General features: G+C 39.7%; 3 protein-coding genes across 6 annotated transcripts; 2 read left to right on the top strand and 1 right to left on the bottom strand.

The window, feature by feature from the left end:
* Positions 1-255: 255 nt before the first annotated feature.
* Positions 256-4,776, bottom strand: LOC114350891 (E3 ubiquitin-protein ligase Siah1-like). Its single transcript, XM_028301844.1, has 9 exons — positions 4,508-4,776; positions 3,130-3,261; positions 2,891-3,001; positions 2,598-2,756; positions 2,045-2,092; positions 1,715-1,925; positions 1,403-1,544; positions 648-1,225; positions 256-439 (listed from the first exon to the last, which is right to left on the bottom strand). Exons 1-8 carry the CDS (start codon positions 4,540-4,542, stop codon positions 741-743), a joined length of 1,323 nt encoding a protein of 440 aa, XP_028157645.1. The 5' UTR covers positions 4,543-4,776; the 3' UTR covers positions 256-439; positions 648-740.
* A 1,193-nt stretch (positions 4,777-5,969) lies between these two features.
* Positions 5,970-6,958, top strand: Mif (macrophage migration inhibitory factor). The gene is made up of 3 exons (XM_028301846.1): positions 5,970-6,156; positions 6,399-6,571; positions 6,665-6,958. Exons 1-3 carry the CDS (start codon positions 6,049-6,051, stop codon positions 6,741-6,743), a joined length of 360 nt encoding a protein of 119 aa, XP_028157647.1. The 5' UTR covers positions 5,970-6,048; the 3' UTR covers positions 6,744-6,958.
* A 405-nt stretch (positions 6,959-7,363) lies between these two features.
* Positions 7,364-18,277, top strand: beag (IC cytokine homolog beag). Of its 4 annotated transcripts, none has more exons than XM_028301874.1 (13): positions 7,364-7,726; positions 7,973-8,170; positions 8,462-8,525; positions 8,950-9,024; positions 9,853-9,972; positions 10,636-10,703; positions 10,876-11,022; positions 11,318-11,414; positions 14,054-14,201; positions 15,520-15,726; positions 16,391-16,557; positions 17,502-17,635; positions 17,757-18,277. In XM_028301874.1, exons 1-12 carry the CDS (start codon positions 7,578-7,580, stop codon positions 17,586-17,588), a joined length of 1,527 nt encoding a protein of 508 aa, XP_028157675.1. In that variant the 5' UTR covers positions 7,364-7,577; the 3' UTR covers positions 17,589-17,635; positions 17,757-18,277. The 4 variants fall into 4 exon arrangements, with proteins under 4 accessions (XP_028157675.1, XP_028157674.1, XP_028157673.1 ...); XM_028301872.1 differs by lacking the exons at positions 14,054-14,201; positions 15,520-15,726; positions 16,391-16,557 and adding exons at positions 12,095-12,242; positions 12,558-12,764; positions 13,233-13,399 and having other exon boundaries at positions 7,366-7,726; XM_028301873.1 differs by lacking the exon at positions 11,318-11,414 and having other exon boundaries at positions 10,876-11,119.
* The last annotated feature ends 104 nt before the right edge of the window (positions 18,278-18,381 follow it).

The raw sequence follows: 18,381 nt of genomic DNA, 5'->3' as shown, positions 1-18,381 counted from the left end.
CAGACGGTACTATGCCAAGTCTGTGCAATAGGTCCTTAGGACCTTGTCTACTCGTTATCTTAATGCTGAATCATAAAGAAGGTATTAATTTTTATTTTGCTAAACTTCCTCGTTTTAGTATGTCATGTTTGTAGAAGACATACAACAGGAACATCGTCCATCTATAATATTCCCTTATTGTTGTAAGACTAATATTATAGGTTCTTACGAATTAAAAATAAGCAAATAATAACCCATTTAATAAGGGCCATGTCATCAAATCATGCAAAATCAAATAATTATTATTTATGTTCAAAAGCAGATTTTCTAAGTGTAGGTAACGCAAATCTGGGAAAGTAAGTGTTTTACCTACCCGCAATAATAAAATAATTTTTATTGGATACTCATCAACTTATAGTGAAGTAACGGTAATCCTTTGCTATACCAAATTTATGTATTTACTAGCGGCCGCCCGCGACTTCGTACGCGTGAATCCCGTTTTTCCCGCTAATTCCCGTTCCCGTGGGAATTTCGGAAATTCCTTTCTTAGTGCACCTCTACGGTACCTAAGCTACGTCCCTTCCAAATTTCAAGTGCCTACGTTTAGCCGTTTAGGCTGTGCGTTGATCTGTCAGTCAGTCAGTCAGTTTCTCCTTTTATATATTTAGATCATATTAAATCAAATCAAATATCCGATAAAAATGTCCAGCATTTCAGTGTTTCATGATAAGATTTATCTTGTTATCTGCTGTTGCATTTTATTAACGACGTCTTGGCCCACGTCCGCGGTTGTTATTCCCGAAATTGTTGTTATTACCCTCATTCTCTTTTCTAATATAAAACTTGTAAGTAATAGCGCCGTTGTTCTGGAAAGTATTTGCGTACGACAGAGGGATTACCGCACATTTGGAAATGGTTACGATGGTATTGATTGGTGTGTTTATAGGGTTGCACGTATCCTTATACTCAAACTTTCTGCGGGGTTCTGCTTTGTTGTAAATGTGGATTTCGTAACCCCATTTCGAAGCGCTATGTTGGCTGCCGATTAGTTGTACCGTCATGTACATCATACCTTCTCCCTTACACACTTTGACATGGAAAAGGAAGTTAAAGGTTCCTATAACCACGTAGTACACTATGTGATTGTCGTTGGATACGTTGAGCAAGCGCATTTCTGTGTCGACGTTGCCCTGACGGTGCATTTGGTGGACTTCGTCAAAGTGGGACGCCATTTGTGTGACTTTTCCTATAATAAAATTTAGGTATAATTAAAGTAAACATTTTTTACCATCTTCTGGTTTGGTCTACGACAATTTTTAGGCCAGGGTAAATGTGTAGGTTTTCGTAGCACTACGCTTTTTTCTGAAGTCATCATAAATGAAACAGATTAATACTGGAATATTGACCCAGACTTGGTACTTACCACGCCAACTGCATTGTCCAAAGATCGCCGCAAGAGGGCAATTCATCTCGCGATATTGGCACTCGATTAAATGACCGTCCATGTCACTCAACTTGAAGGACAATCTGCAGCCGTCATCTTTGTTTGGACAAGGTTGTGTCCTCTGCAAAAATAATTATGATTAAAAAGTACCTAAAGTTGACTTTAAAATTATAGCTAGTACATTTTAAAATAAATTAAGCATTAAAATAATTAGCCTAAGGCTATATAATTTTATGCCCAATTATATTATTATCATTTTAGGTGCTGCTGCTGTTTTATAAAGATTCTTACCTGGCCAACGTAATGTTCCAGATCGATATTCCTCATGTTGGTAATTGGGCCACCACAGATGCCACAACGGGCCATACGGTTTTTGCAGTGCAAGCATGAGCTGTGCCCAGTTTGGCACTGAAAAATGGTTGAAGTGTAATGATTTTTGCAAGTCGGGCATTTAACGTCGTCTTCAGCCTTAGTGTTACGCGTAGCCTTGCCAGTGCGGTTCCTAAAAATTAGTAAAAATACATAAATATCATTATGAATATTTTAACCTGTTGCCCAAAATAAATGAAAAAAATCGTTAAAAATATAAAAAGCAAAAAAAAAGGTATTATCGCATGTTACCTGGAAACGGATCTATCTCTGGGAGCTGGCGGAGCAGATGGAACTGATCTGTAAATAGATTAGAAATAAATCTGTAATTAGGTATGAGAAAGTCAACATTTATTTTGAAAATAGTACCTTCCAAGTATTCTGCTCGTGACAAAGGATTTACCTATAGACTGCGAGCTGTCTATAAAATGTTTAAAAACCACTTGAAGAAAGTTAAATACTTAGGTTAAGTATGTGTTTGCCTTGCGAATTATTATTGAGTGGTATTTATTCATATCTAATGTGTCTATCTAGTGATCTTACAGAAGTTCACGTTCCAATACCACATTCAGAAAGAGTCCTGTATGTCCTTATAAAAGTTGCGTTCCACTAACCCATTCAGTAGGGTTTCTATGTGACCTCAGAGGCTCAGAGATGTAAATGTTCCTGAATTATCAGATTCAGAAGGTTTTCTGTGGGATCTTATATGTAGAAGTTAACGTTCCACTAATACTTAGTGCAATGACTCGTAGGACACACGAAACTCATTACTCTGCAATGAGTTTCGTGTGTCCTACTGACTGACCTTTGAGAACTCGGTGCAGCTGAAGAGCTTGATGCTGCATTTCCAAGATTTGGGTAAATACTAACAAAAGGATCTGAGGTTGACGGTACGGTTGTAAATTCCCTCGCGAGATTTTCTCCAGGAAAGCTGTAAGGTGCTCTTTCTCTTTCCAATGTTACGCTGAAAAAAAATATAGACATTCAGCAAAATTTCCTACAAAAAATGTTGAATGTTGACATATTGATTGTGTGGGGAAAAACACGCGCTGGATAATTTTTTTAAGAACATAATAAAGATTACAAAAAAGAACTTACGGTGTTCGATCAAGGGATCCAAGTCCAAGGGGACTTTGTTGCTGCCTTTGTCTGTCTAGTTCCCTTTCCTTCTCTCTCATTAGTCTTTCGACTTCATTACGAGCTTCTTGCCTAAAAATAAATGTTTTTATTAAGTCATAGGTAAGTACAGGAGACAACAGCACATTAAGCTGTGGCGTAAGTAGTAGAAAGTTTGAAATTCATAATTAGTTAGGTATAATAAGTTTAGAGATACTCACTTGGCAGTCTCTCGAGCATCAGTGGGATCTAAGTTTAACTTTAATAATTGTTGGAATCGCTCATCAAACAGTCTCTTTTGTTGCTCCAACATTCTGTTTACCTCATCTTTGGTAAACTTAGAATTGGCCTCTCTGAAGCAAAATATTAAATTACGGAATATTTTAATAAATACCTACACACAAACTTAATGATTACTTTGGGTTAGTAGAATGTTTTCAACTGGGCCTACTTACTGGCCATGGACCTAAGGACATACTGAAAATCTGCGATATTTTGGACGAGAAGGTCGCGAAGCCATGTCAACAATTAAAATAGGCTAAAAAGAAGCCATTCCTGGACCCAATCAGACCTTAGTCACCCTTAGTGCAATACCGAAAATAGGTGAAAGCACGCACATTCGTCCACAAGAAAGAAAAGTCTTTTAGGTTCAGTTTCATGTAATTTTGTGATTTTTGTCGAAGCTAGGTATATAAAAAGTGAAGGAGTTTTTATAGTTTTATTGTTACTAAATAGCTTTAATGTTTATTTAGTTATGAGGCAGATGAATGATGTTACTAAAAACGGCTTTTATTTGAAACTAGATTTCCGCCCGCGGCGTCGCCCGGGGATTTCCCGGAAATAATTCGATTTTTTTTGTCGTAAAACCATCCTTGGACTTCAACGAACATTAAAAAAAAGAATTGGTTAAATTGGTCCAGGCGTTGTTGAGTTATGCATTTACCAACACAACACATTTTGCGATTCAATGACGTGTGTCCTGGTCGAGATGGGGTAGAGGTGATGGGGTAGGTACTTTTACTCACAGCACAGGAGATTGGTGGGGAAGGTACTTGATTTAGCTCAATGGCGATGACGTGTAATTATCGTATAAATTAACGATTTTTTTATAATTCTTTGCATAAAACATTATTATTTTTGTAACAATGGATAGAGGATAGTGGTTATCAGACGATTGGAGGAAGCCGTTAATGATGTAGATTGTAGATTAAAAAACATGCCCCAACATTAAAATATCCCGTTTTACCAGGATGGGGGCAAGATTAATTATTGTCGTCCAGTTTTTAAAAATTCTAGTTACTTTTCAACGAATTATGTTACATTTTCAAAGATAGTTGCCATGTAGTAATATAAATGTAGAATAAGTGATTAATAAAAGAATTTTTTAACGTTTCACAAACTGTGTACTTTTGTAAGTCATCAAAATCCGGACAGTCCGGAGTCCGGACACGTCCAATTTCCAAAAAAAGCCAAACAAGTTAGGAGAAAGCCGGACACCTGGCAACCCTGGCTGATTTACCAAAAAAGCTTAGATTAATTAAATTTTATTAATCTAAGCAAAAAAGTAATCTAAGCAAAAAAGATTTAAAAAATACTAACCTTGCTTTACTTGAGCTTGATTGTTCTGCACCCATTGTAGTGTTTGACGTAAGTTATCTGATAAATATTCACTCAGTAAGTAGGTATGTACTTAGTTAATAATATTATGTTATTTTTATTTTTTTAACGACAGCAGATTGATTTGTTGACAGTTCAAAGAAGGAATCACACTGGAAGCCTCTAACCTAGGTACTGCGTTTATGAAGCACAGCAAAACCGTAGCAAAACTGCAAAATGTAGGAATACCAAACGATAAAAAGTCCCGAGCGGGTGAACGTAAATAAAGTTGTTCTACGTAACCATAGACAAGCTTTGCAACAGTCGGTACTAAAATAACCCTTAGTTCATGAGCCGTAAGAGCCGTACCTTAAGAGATAAAAACTACGAATGTATTGTGGAATTCATCGATATCGATTTATTTGGTAATCCTTATTATTTCCATACTAATATTTTAAATGCCAAACTGTCTTCTTGACTGCTAACTTTTAAAGCTGACTCAACCGATTTTAACAAACATAGGTTCATAGCATTAAGCAAGTAGGTAGTCATTTCATTTAGTTCATAGCTGTAATTTTCATGGCAACGGATCGTTTGCTGTCATTACATAACAGAACATCATATTTTAGTTAAAGCGGGACTAGGTAACTGCTTAGTGAAAAAATATTGTCTCGATAGCAAACAATTCGTTGCCATGAAAATTACTTACAGCTCTGAACGAACAGGCATCAGTATTTCCTTTGACAAACAGATATTATTTCAGATCGATATTCATGCTGGCGAAGCCGCCCCGGGTGCCAAGCATCAGGGGAGACCATTCTGGGGTGCTTATGGACTTATGAGGGTACCAAATCCATTCTACGCCGCTACTGAAAACTGGATCCATGCGTACGAAGTTACTAAAATCCCTTTTCCGCTCCAGCGTAGCTAAATGTTATTTATAATTTAGCTAATGTTAGAACTCTATGACCTCAACCCCAACACCTCAACCACCTAGACGTTGCAATTTTTTATCGAATCCGTCAAAACTCTCTAAAAAAAGGCTTTTCGACTATTTTCCGACTGGTTTGCGATTTTATTGTGCTCTTTGTCTAGACCCACTGCTGGCACAAAAAATACATGACTTTTCTCACCTTGCTTTCATCGATATGATTGCAAGGGCACAGCCACAGCTCTCTTTCTGAAAATAACCCATCATAGACAATTTAAAGACATTAAGATCCAGAGATATAATAACGTTGTCCAACACTGAACCGTCCCAGCCCCTATGATATTGATAGGAGTGCGCTACTATCAATATTAGGTTATTGTTCCGATTTTTGCCACTTGAAATAGTTTCGTTAGGTAAATGGTTTCTTTTTAAAGTGTAATTTTAAATCGATACGATAATATATCGATTTTAAGTTGACAAATACTACTCTATAATCTGTGGCTGACTTGACGTTAATTTCTTTCATTCATTCATTCATCATTCATTGTTGTGTAATATTTTGCTACAGTGCAGCTTCCTTGCGGCTTTTTTGTAACTAACAAAATCTATAAAAATGCCGCATTTGAGAATTGAAACAAACGTTCCTAAAAACAGTATCTCTCAGGACTTTTTATCAAAGGCAACGAAAGTTATTGCTAAGACTCTTGGAAAACCTGAACAGGTAAGAAATTGATGTTGATTTTTTGTAACATTTTTTGCAGAAGTATGTAGCTATGTTACTAACTAGCCAATTGACTGATAAGCTAGAGGTCATTTAGGACACAGTAACTTTGTCTTGCTCAACAGAATAATGTTTTACACTGTAGATATGGAAATTCTTATTACCTACATTAATACTGCATACAAGGCAGGTTTAAATGTTTTGAGAAAGTTTTTGATAATATGTTTTGTTTCTATTTTCAGTACTGCGCTGTATCTGTAATACCAGACTTACCCATGAGCTTCAGTGGGACAACAGAACCTTGTGCCATCGCAACCCTGATGTCGATTGGAGCACTTGGAGTGGAAGAGAACAAAAAACATGCTAAAGTTTTGTATGAGCTTGTGCAAAAAGAATTAGGAGTGCCAACTGATAGGTATTGTGATTAGTAATTTAATAATGGTTTATTACAGGTACAAACCTAATTTATTTAGATTCTTACTAACCACTCCAATGTTTTTTTTTTCAGGATGTACATTACATTCCAAAATGAGCAGACCAGTAATGTTGGATTCAAGGGAACTACTTTCCATGACATATTTGGTTGAAATGTTTTATTTTCTTTATTTTTTTTACTAAGCTAAGTCAAATCATATAATTATTAAGTTGTTATGTACCTATTTAAATGCATAAATAAGAATATAAAATATATGACTATGAACAAAGTCATGAGGGGTTAAAAAGGAAATCAATGTTTATGTGTAAACATTTTTATTTGAAATATTATAATATTGTATAAATAAAGGATTGTGTGCAACAACAACATTGGGAGATTATTTAATTTCTGATAAATCTAAAAGTGTGCTCGTAGCATTTAGCGAAAAACTCACTGTTGGTATGCTGTTGGTCTTAAAACAAACAGAAATAACTTATCATTTTCCATTATTCAGTACAGTATTTCATAGAATTGAACAATGATTGTTTTTAAAATCAAGTTTTAAATAGTTAATGGAAAAAATCTAATTGCCTACTGAATCTGACTAACTTGGCCAAGTGGGAAGCTTTTTCCCATATTTCATTAAAGGGTTAAATGAAAAATGTTATGGAAAAGGTTTAATTAATTATTACGATACCTATACGATCAACTCCACAACTGATACGATTCGAATTATGGTTTTGTTGTTGGTTGATTATCTGTGGTGGTTTCGCTGGCTGTCATATTGACATTGACACTTGGGTTGACACAAAGATAGAGTTTAGTCTGTGATTGATCGTCTATTTTGTGTGGATAAAAGGTTTAATTTTAATGTATTTTTAACCACATTTTTAACTGGTATTCGATCTTGAGTGTAATTTCTTTGCTGAATAAAACTTAAACGAAGTACTAAATCAGTACAGTTCCAGATAAACCTTCGACACCTGTGTTGTTAAGGTTTGCCAGGATGGAGGTGGATAGAAGCGTGGAGGACACTCCAGTGTCCCAGAGACTTACCAATGAAGACTTCAGGAAGCTGCTGATGACTCCGAGGGCAACGCCATCAGGGGGGGCTCATCCTGCTGGCTCTGTAAGAGAGGCAATGGCGAATGCGGGGTAAACAAAACACTTGTTTTATAGCATCCGTTTAGACACCTTGCAGACTACAGATTTTGTCGTAGAAGCTGATCAAGCTATCGGCCGACTAAAAGTCTGTAGTTTGTAGAGTTTCATACAAAACTGGTTGCATTTTACAATAGGCTAGTTTGGAATTCCTGCCATTGATATCTGTTTTACTAACTTTAGCGTCTATAACCAAACATTCCTTGTTACATTGATAGTAAATTTAACTTTATATTTCAGGGCTATGCCCCCTCCAGCAGAAAACAAAAGTGAACTGCGTCGCAAGAAAAAGTCCTACTATGCAGCTCTCAAGAAACAAGAAGACAATAAACTAGCTGAATTGGCTGAAAAATACCGCGACAGGGCGCGAGAGAGGCGGGATGGGCTTAATGATATTGGTCCCACGGACCCTACAAGCAACACTAGTAGTGCTTACAGGTAAAAAAAACAAAAACAACTACTTATTGATAACTAGTTTTTGCTATTTGTCTGTGAAAGATTCAGTTTGTCATAGATTTTATTCTGATAAATTAACAATAATACTGTAAAGTTTCATCAAAATCTGTTCAGTAGTTTTTGGGTGTAAGAGTGATAAACAATACATTCATGCTTCCTTAGAAAATCACATTTATAATTATAAAACAGAAAGTAGGATAAGATCATTGTTGTTAGACCATCACAGAAATTTAATTTTAGTATAATTTATCTATTTTATATTTAATCTTTCAGAGCTGTGGCACCTGATTTGAAGTCCGGAATGGATGCTAAAGAAAGAAGAAGACAGCTTATTCAGGTTTGTTACCTTCTTTTCTATGTGAGAGAGTGGGAGAGTATATGAAAAATATTGTTTTTATACCTGAACACTTAATTAAGTTAATTCTAAAGTCCGGTCGCCGAGCAAGTACCTGTACGACGGGCGACCGCAGAGAGTGTGCGAGCACGACAGCAATACATATAATTAAGCGCGAGCGATAAGGATGGGTAGCTTGGGGTCACTGGACGAAATTCTATGTGCTAGACGACCGGACTTTATTAAATTGGAATGAAGTCTATTTGTGACAACTAAATCATGTGGTCAATGTAAGGAATTTTTTCAAAACTTTATAATGGCAGGTAGATGAAATCTTAAATTTTATTCCTCATTTCCTCACCATGAAATATCTCTGCTATTTGCTGTATACCTGTAATAAATATAATATGATTATTTTCTATTTTAGGAATCAAAGTACCTTGGTGGTGACATGGAGCATACTCACTTGGTGAAAGGTCTAGATTATGCCTTGCTGCAAAAGGTAAGATAGTGGTATTTGATTTAAAAAAAACCTAGCATAAAACCTCCCTTGGTTCTTCATTAGCAAGTACAACAGTATGGTAGATCAGCTTTAACATCACCAGACTGTTTGGCTATGTTGGAATATGAATAATATTTTTTAAATAACATATCATTTTTTATTGTGTTATTATTAGCAACATAGTATGCTTGCTAACTATGTAATATACCCCCTTACTAATAAAAGTCTTTAGTATGGAAATGTCATTTTAAACAACTGTTCAACATTTGTGTAACTGTTATTAGCAAGGGCCATAGTATTTACATAAATTGAATTGGGTATTTGACACCATTTCCCAATAATTCTAAAGCACAACTTTTTTAAAAAGACACTTCTTTCTGGTCTTAAAAACTTAATTAATTTTTAATTACCTGTAAATTACGATTTTTCGTTACATTATAATTGAAAAAAGTAGTTTCATTGAGTTGATAAAATTGTGACGTCACATGCTAGTATTGCCGTACAAAATCTATGGGAGAGTGTCGTTTTGACAGTTTTAAAAAGTACGTCAATTGATTGGTGGTGTCAAATACCCTATTGTATGATGCCACTTCCTGTCCATTTAGGTTCAAAGGCAAAAACAATAAATACACGTATTTTAATAGTTAAGGAACCTCTTATTTTTAAAACATTGCAAAAAGAAATGCTGTGTATACCTGTAATTGAGGTCATATATGTACATATCATGTATTAAACCATGTTAAAATGTATTATGTATGTGACTTTGGTGTACCTAATAAATAAATAAAACAAAATATAATACTTTTTTTATTATGTGCCATCAAACAGGTCAGATCAGAAATTACGACGCGTGAGCAAGAGCAAGAGGCAGAGATGGAGAGATTGGTCGAGGCGCCGGCGCCCGCGCCCGTCGTCGAACCCGCCAAGGAGAAGGAACCCGTAGTTGTGGTAAGTAAATAAATAAATAATAATAAATAAATAACCTTGGACATTTTACACTGCGCTTCTAGTCCCAAACTAAGCAAAGCTTGTACTATGGGTACTAGACAACGGATATAAACATACTTAAATACTTTTTTTTGTAAATACATACATATTATACGTAGAAAACACCCAGTCCAATACAAACAAATGTGTTCATGCACACAAAAATATGTTTGTACTGTGCGAGAATCGAACCACTACACCAAACGGCCGACAAAGTGTCTGAATAGTTGGCATTATTGCATCTTTTCATAAAGATAAATAATCATAACTGTCACCATCATCATCATTATCATTTCAGCCATAAGACGCCCACTGCTGAACATAGGCCTCCCCCAATGTCAAATCATAATGTCTACTAATGTGGTTTATATTAATGTCCTACCCAATTTTTTTGGGTTTGATGCAGACCTTTCCATTCGCATTTCGTCAAGAATTCAAAGATGGTCGTTCATTTTGTTCCATCTGCAAAATCGGATAAAGGATGTGTTAACATTTTCAACTTACAAGGTAAACTATTGTTTCAGAAATTGTAAGCTTTGGTTTGGGATGGTCTGCGTCAAACCCATTTTGTTAAGTATATTATTGTGTAAAACATTTTTTTAAATTATGAATGTTATTTTCCAGCAAGAGGAAGAAATGCAGTTCAAAACTCAAATGGGCAAAAACATTTTCAACATGTTGCTGGAACAAAAGTAAGAATGTTGTGTTAATATTTATTGATCAAATTAAATTGTTGATTTATGTATTGTATTGAGTGGAAGATGTATTAATTTAATTACAAATTTATTTATTGTTTAAAGTTAGTTATTTAGTCGTTGACATGAAACAGTGTAAAAAACCAAAGAACATATTATTTATTAACAGGAATAAAAAGGTGACCCGTAACGAGTTATTCGCGCCGGGCCGAATGGCGTACGTGGTTGAGTTAGAAGAGGAAGGCGCTATCGACAGCGATATACCCACCACGCTCACTCGAAGCAAAGCAGACGTGCCTGAACCAGACGAGCGTAGTTCCGCTTCGAGCGCCAACGACGTAGTTTTGGACAAACTGGCGCAGATATTCGCGTACTTGAGGCATGGACGACATCGCCGACTTAAGAGAGCTAAGGTTAGACTGACTTCTGAATTATTTTTTACCTTCGTTTTAGGTTAAAGCGAGGATAGCCACTAGAAGCGTGGTTCATTGATTAGCCACTATTAGGTTCAAACGGAATTGGCTTAGGACCGATTTAGGTACGTTTTATTGCCGTATACCCACTACGCTCACTCGCAGCAAAGCAGACGTGCCTGAACCAGACGAGCGTAGTTCTGCTTCGAGCGCCAACGACGTAGTTTTGGACAAACTGGCGCAGATATTCGCGTACTTGAGGCATGGACGCCACCGTCGGCTTAAAAGAGCTAAGGTAGGGCTCTTACACTCTATCTTCTTTTTTAGGTTCTAGCGATGATAGCTACTAATGGCGGTTGCTCTTTTATTACGTCTAAAATTATCGATTTGATTTTATCACGCCGCACGACCTAGCTCGACTGGTCAGTTTAGAAAACTTCTTATTTATCACACTAATAATACGTGTCACAATAGCTGATCGGTTAAGCTGTAAGGACTGGCCGACTCGAGATCCGAGGAACGCTCTGGTTCGAACCCCGCCGCGCTGGACTAGAGTTGGGTGAACTCACTCGTACAGTCAGCGTCAAATAGTTCGTGACACCCAAAGTGACCAAAAAGTTGATAACACAACCTTATTCCAATTGTCAAAGACGTGTTGTTAACTTTTTTGCTACTTTGGGTGTCCCGAACTATTTGACGCTGACTGTACAATTATACTCAGCTTAGTACGAGGGGTTAACGGGACCTTTAAAAAAAAATTACCCGCCTGGCCCGGTGTCCACCAAGACGGAACGGGGCGGAGACGAGAGATCACGTATCGGCTGGACTCATCTTTCATTTTCTATAGAATGTGGAAATAATGAAGTCTGATTGGTTATTCAAAACACATCTCCCCGCTCCGCCTTGGTGGAAACCGGGCCTTAGGCTTAAACTACGAATGATTTAAGTTGTGTGCTTTATTGATTGATTGTGCAGGATAAGGCGGCAGAAAAGGGGCGTCCCGACGACTCCATATACGGCGAGATCGGCGAGTACGTGGCGGGCGAGCGCCGCGCCGAGCGCCGCGACGAGCGCCCGCGCGCCGGCTACTTCGACAAGCCCATGGACGCCGAGAAGGAGGAAGGTAGGCGTGTCCTTTCTGTAGTACAAGGGGCGGCCCGACGCCTCCTTATGCGGCGAGAGAGACGCATTATAGGGACAAACAGTAAAGAATTGCGCCCATGGCAATTGAGTAGTTGACAGCATAAACCCAAAATTTCATAAACCATGACTTCTTTAAAATAACGCTTCATAGAATTATGATTTTTTAGGTGCGAAATAGTCGTGACTTTTGGTAGCTTATAAAAAGTATGTTACTTGACTGGTGTCAATTAATCTATGTACCAGGCTTCTATCTTATCGACATTATATTTATTCAACAATGTACTATTTTTTTAAGGTCCAGGCCCGATGCCGCGTCGTCCGCTGCCGTCCACGGAGGAACGTGACAAGCGGTCGGCGGCGCTTCTGTCCCGATTGGCGGCCGAGCCCGAAGGCTACGCAGAGTGCTACCCTGGACTACGTGAGATGGACGACGCGATTGACGACTCTGATGATGAAGTGGATTACACCAAGATGGATGCCGGCAACAAGAAAGGACCTATTGGTATGTTAGATGCATAACTGAGTGAACTATTTCATGTGTAACTCATAAACTTTTTTAAGATATTTTTTTCCCAATAAGGCACTTTATTTAGCAGCAGACCCCTAAAAACTCAGTAAGCAGTTCTCAGCTATTGAAAAGTAAAAACCCTTTTATTTAGTCATAGGTCTGAATTGTCCCTAAATCTTTGGCAGAGTATAATTTGACTACTTCAGTCGTAGCTTCTTAACCCAAAAACTTTGTTTTAAAACCGGTAATCTGTTAATAACACTCATTGATTAATCACGAAATCTTAAAATCTACCTACAAACTTCTAATTTGGCAGGTTTTTACGAAACTCCTCCCCTAAAGGGGAAAACGGGGTCCACGCGCACGAAGTCGCGTTAGGTTAGCTTCTAATTTGGTGGAAAGTATATTCCCAGTTTCCCACTTCATTAAAAGCTTTGTGCTAATTTCATCCGTATTACCTAGGTCGTTGGGACTTCGACACCCAAGAGGAGTACTCCGCATACATGAGCAGCAAAGAAGCGCTTCCAAAAGCTGCGTTCCAATATGGCGTCAAGACCCAAGATGGCCGCAAGACAAGGAAGACCAAGGATAAGAGCGAGAAGGCAGAACTCGACAGAGAGTGGCAACAGGTTGGTCAAACTTTTAACCCTTAATAGATCGTTTCATCCACGAAGACGCGGCCCATTATTCTTCCGCTAATGTTTGAGTGTTATAGGTACACGCTAAATTATCCATGAGTGTGCACCCACACTACAAAATGATGCTCGGATTGCCAGGATCAAACTCCCCGCACCCACAAATATTGGTGGGGCGCATCTTCTATAAATCTAAATATCTCAAAGGTGACTGACTGACTGAATGACTGGTTGTGTAGATGTGAGGTAGATGTTATGACGTAGGCATCCGCTAAGAAAGGATTTTACGAAACCCCACTCCTAAGGGGGTAAAACGGGATCCACGGGTACAAAGTCGCGGGCGGCCGCTAGTCTTACTAATATTATAAATGAGAAAGTTTGGGTATCTGGATGTCTGGGTGTTTGTTACTATTTCACGCAAAAACTACTGAACAGATTTTGATGAAACTTTAACAGTATTATTGNCGGTGTCCACCAAGACGGAACGGGGCGGAGACGAGAGATCACGTATCGGCTGGACTCATCGTTCATTTTCTATAGAATGTGGAAATAATGAAGTCTGATTGGTTATTCAAAACACATCTCCCCGCTCCGCCTTGGTGGAAACAGGGCCTTTGGCTTAAACTAAGAATTATTTATATTGTGTAGGACAAGGCGGCAGAAAAGGGGCGTCCCGACGACTCCATATACGGCGAGATCGGCGAGTACGTGGCGGGCGAGCGCCGCGCCGAGCGCCGCGACGAGCGCCCGCGCGCCGGCTACTTCGACAAGCCCATGGACGCCGAGAAGGAGGAAGGTAGCGTGTCCTTCCTGTAGTACAAGGGCGGCCCGACGACTCATATACGGCGAGATCGGCGAGTACGTGGCGGGCGAGCGCCGCGCTGAGCGCCGCGACGAGCGCCCGCGCGCCGGATACTTCGACAAGCCCATGGACGCCGAGAAGGAGGAAGGTAGCGTGTCCTTCCTGTAGTACAAGGGCGTCCCGACGACTCATATACAGCGGGATAGCGAGTACGTGGCGGGCGAGCGCCGCGCCGAGCGCCGCGACGAGCGCCCGCGCGCCGGCTACTTCGACAAGCCCATGGACGCCGAGAAGGAGGAAGGTAGCGTGTCCTTCCTGTAGTACAAGGGCGTCCCGACGACCCATATACGGCGAGATCGGCGAGTACGTGGCGGGCGAGCGCCGCGCCGAGCGCCGCGACGAGCGCCCGCGCACCGGCTACTTCGACAAGCCCATGGACGCCGAGAAGGAGGAAGGTAGTGTCCTTCCTGTAGTACAAGGGCGGCCCGACGACCCATATACGGCGAGATCGGCGAGCGCCCGCGCGCCGGCTACTTCGACAAGCTCATGGACGCCGAGAAGGAGGAAGGTAGCGTGTCCTTCCTGTAGTACAAGCGGCGGCCCGACGACTATATACGGCGAGATCGGCGAGTACGTGGCGGGCGAGCGCCGCGCCGAGCGCCGCGACGAGCGCCCGCGCGCCGGCTACTTCGACAAGCCCATGGACGTCGAGAAGGAAGAAGGTAGGCGTGGGCATCCTTCATGTAGTACAGCAGCGTCAAATAGTTCGTGACACGTCTTTGTTAAGTTTGGAATAAGGTTGTGTTGTCAACTTTTGCCTCTTTGGGTGTTGCGAACTATTTGACGCTGACTGTACTAAAGGGGCGGACCGACGATTAACGAAGAGATCGGCGAGTACTTGGCCAACGAGCGCCTGCACACCGGGTATTTCGACAAGCCAATAGACGCCGTAGAGGGAAGATTTTTTTCATAATTATTTCTATCCGTTACGCACGGTTCAAAATGAGGGCTATCGTTTTAGCGCTCACCAGTTGGCGCCACTGTAGAGTAAGGTAGTCACTTGCTAGTCGCGAAGACAGTGGAGCCAACTTGTGAGCGCTGAAGTGGTAGGAGGACTATCGCATTTGCACTCATCAAGATGGCGCCACTGTAGAGTAAGGTCCTGTCAATCGCCAGGGGTGCCAACTGTTAAGTATAAAAACGATAGCCCTCATTGGCACACATGGATTCATATAGTGGTGTCGAAGCTAGCCTATGCCCTCAGGCTTCTTTCTTATCAACAATTTATTCAACAATGTACTATTTTTTTAAGGTCCAGGCCCGATGCCGCGTCGTCCGCTGCCGTCCACGGAGGAACGTGACAAGCGGTCGGCGGCGCTTCTGTCGCGATTGGCGGCGGAGCCCGAAGGCTACGCAGAGTGCTACCCTGGACTACGAGAGATGGACGACGCGATTGATGACTCTGATGACGAAGTGGATTACACCAAGATGGACGCCGGCAACAAGAAAGGACCTATTGGTAAGTTCGGAGCCTTTTTTCGCCTATTGGTATTTTTGTAGCGCTTTTTTCTTCTGTCCCGGCTGGCTGCGGAGCCTGAAGGCTACGCAGAGTGCTATCCTGGACTACGTGAGATGGACGACGCGATCGACGACTCGGATGATGAAGTGGATTACACCAAGATGGACGCCGGCAATTTTTCATGTGTAACTCATAAACTTTTTTAAGATATTTTTTTTCCAATAAGGCACTTTATTTAGCAGCAGGCCCCTAAAACTCAGAAAGCAGTTCTCAGCTATTGAAAAGTAAAAATCCTTGTATTTAGTCATAGGTCCGAATTGAGTTGAAACATCATTTCCATAAATCTTTAGCAGAGTATAATTTGCTGTCACTTTAGTCATAGCTTCAAAAGTTCAAACCCAAAAGCAAGGAAAATAAAAAACTTTGTTTTAAAACCTTTAGATTAGGTAATCTGTTAATACCACTCACTGATTAATCGCGAAATCTTAGAATCTACCTACAAACTTCTAATTTGGCAGGTTTTTACGAAACTCCTCCCCTAAAGGGGGAAACGGGGTCCACGCGCACGAAGTCGCGTTAGGTTAGCTTCTAATTTGGTGGAAAGTATATTCCCAGTTTCCCACTTCATTAAAAGCTTTGTGCTAATTTCATCCGTATTACCTAGGTCGTTGGGACTTCGACACCCAAGAGGAGTACTCCGCATACATGAGCAGCAAAGAAGCGCTTCCGAAAGCAGCGTTCCAATATGGCGTCAAGACCCAAGATGGCCGCAAGACAAGGAAGACCAAGGATAAGAGCGAGAAGGCAGAACTCGACAGAGAGTGGCAACAGGTTGGTCAAACTTTTAATCCTTTATAGATCGTTTCATCCACGAAGACGCGCCCCACCATTCTTCCGCTAATGTTTGAGTGTTATAGGTACACGCTAAATTATCCATGAGTGCACTCGAACGCTACAATAATGACGCTCGGATTGCTCGGATCAAACTCCCCGCACCCCGCGTTTCCCTCGACCAAACATTGGTGGGGCCATCTTCTATAATCTAAATATCTCAAAGGTGACTGATTGACTGAATGACTGGTAGTGTAGATGTGAGGTAGATGTTATGACGTAGGCATCCGCTAAGAAAGGATTAAGAAAGGACTAAGGGGGTAAAACGGGATCCACGGGTACAAAGTCGCGGGCGGCCGCTAGTCTTACTAATATTATAAACTAGCTGACCCAGCGAACTTTGTTCCGCCTTAATGGCAATAAATAAGCAGACTTTTTTTAAATTTCGAACGGGATAAAAAGTATCCTATGTCCTTCTCCTGGCTCTAAACTACCTCCCTGACAATTTTTAGCTAAATCGGTTCAGCCGTTCTTGAGTTATAAGCGAAGTAACTAACACGACTTTCTTTTATATATATAGATGAGAAAGTTTGGGTATCTGGAAGTCTGGATGTTTGTTACTATTTCACGCAAAAAGTACTGATACTGTAAAGTTTCATCAAAATCTGTTATTTTGATGAAACTTTACAGTATTATTTTTTATAACCCAGAATAACATATAGGCTATAATTTATGACGATCTGTAACAAACTAAGTTTCACGCGGGTGAAGCCGCGGGCAAAAGCTAGTTCTAAAATAAAATGAAATAAAACACGAAACGACAATTTACTTTCTTTAGAAAAATAAAATCAATGCCAATCAACAATGCACATATTAATTTCTAATTAATGGTCCATTATATACATTGCTCTATCAATGAAGTTTTTCTCATTTATTTTTTACAGATTCAAAATATTATCCAAAAACGTAAGGCGCCGGCGTCTCAGTCGCAGACGAGCGACGAACCAGGATTCAAGACACCCAAGTTCTAACACTAACTGGACGGATAAAATATTAAAGGCCTGCACCACTTGCTGATATAAAACTGATCGAAAGAGCGGGCGTCTCCTAATACAGGTTTTCTAAACTTAAAAGGAGACACCCAACCCCTGTAAATGTGTCTTATAAGAAAATAAAGAAATTTTGAATTTGAATTTGATAAAGTCCCAGATAGCCAATTAGAAACTTATCTGTCAGATAAACTACAACTTTTGGTTTCACAGATCTCGGAGGGAGATGTAGACGAAACAGCATGAGTAACTTAGAAAGGTGTTAAATAACTATCTGAAACATTATCAGGGACTTTTAGAAGTGACCCTAAGGATTGTATTTTAAAAATAGTGTGATTTTGCTGACGGTTAAGACTTAAAGGCAATAAGAATGATGTAAACCACTTTGTATAATGTCCTAATTATGAACTTTGGTAATTTTAGTTCGAGGCAAATGACAACTCATACTGCAAAATGTTTTATAAAATCTTCGATCATTCTTCAATAACCAAAACATGTGAACTAAGAACAGAAATATCATAGAAAATAAACTTTTTAATTCCTGTTGAACCTGGGAAATGAGTTTAAAGTATGCCAATGGATTTGTAACAATGTTAACAGAAGTGCAGTTTTAAATGATTTGATCACTGAAGTTACATAGTAAGACGTATATTCGATATAAAACATTACATTTAGGTACTTTATTGTAAATACAATTTTGTGTAATAAAAATCTGTGTTGCATACATTTGTTTTTTTATCATCCCACTAGCTTTCCGCCCGCGGCTTCGCCCGCG

The sequence above is a fragment of the Ostrinia furnacalis genome, unplaced genomic scaffold (assembly GCF_004193835.3).
Source record: "Ostrinia furnacalis isolate ACB-3 unplaced genomic scaffold, ASM419383v2 OfSCF1006, whole genome shotgun sequence".
NCBI classification, from domain to species: domain Eukaryota; kingdom Metazoa; phylum Arthropoda; class Insecta; order Lepidoptera; family Crambidae; genus Ostrinia; species Ostrinia furnacalis.
This window is presented reverse-complemented; position numbering and strand designations above follow the sequence as displayed.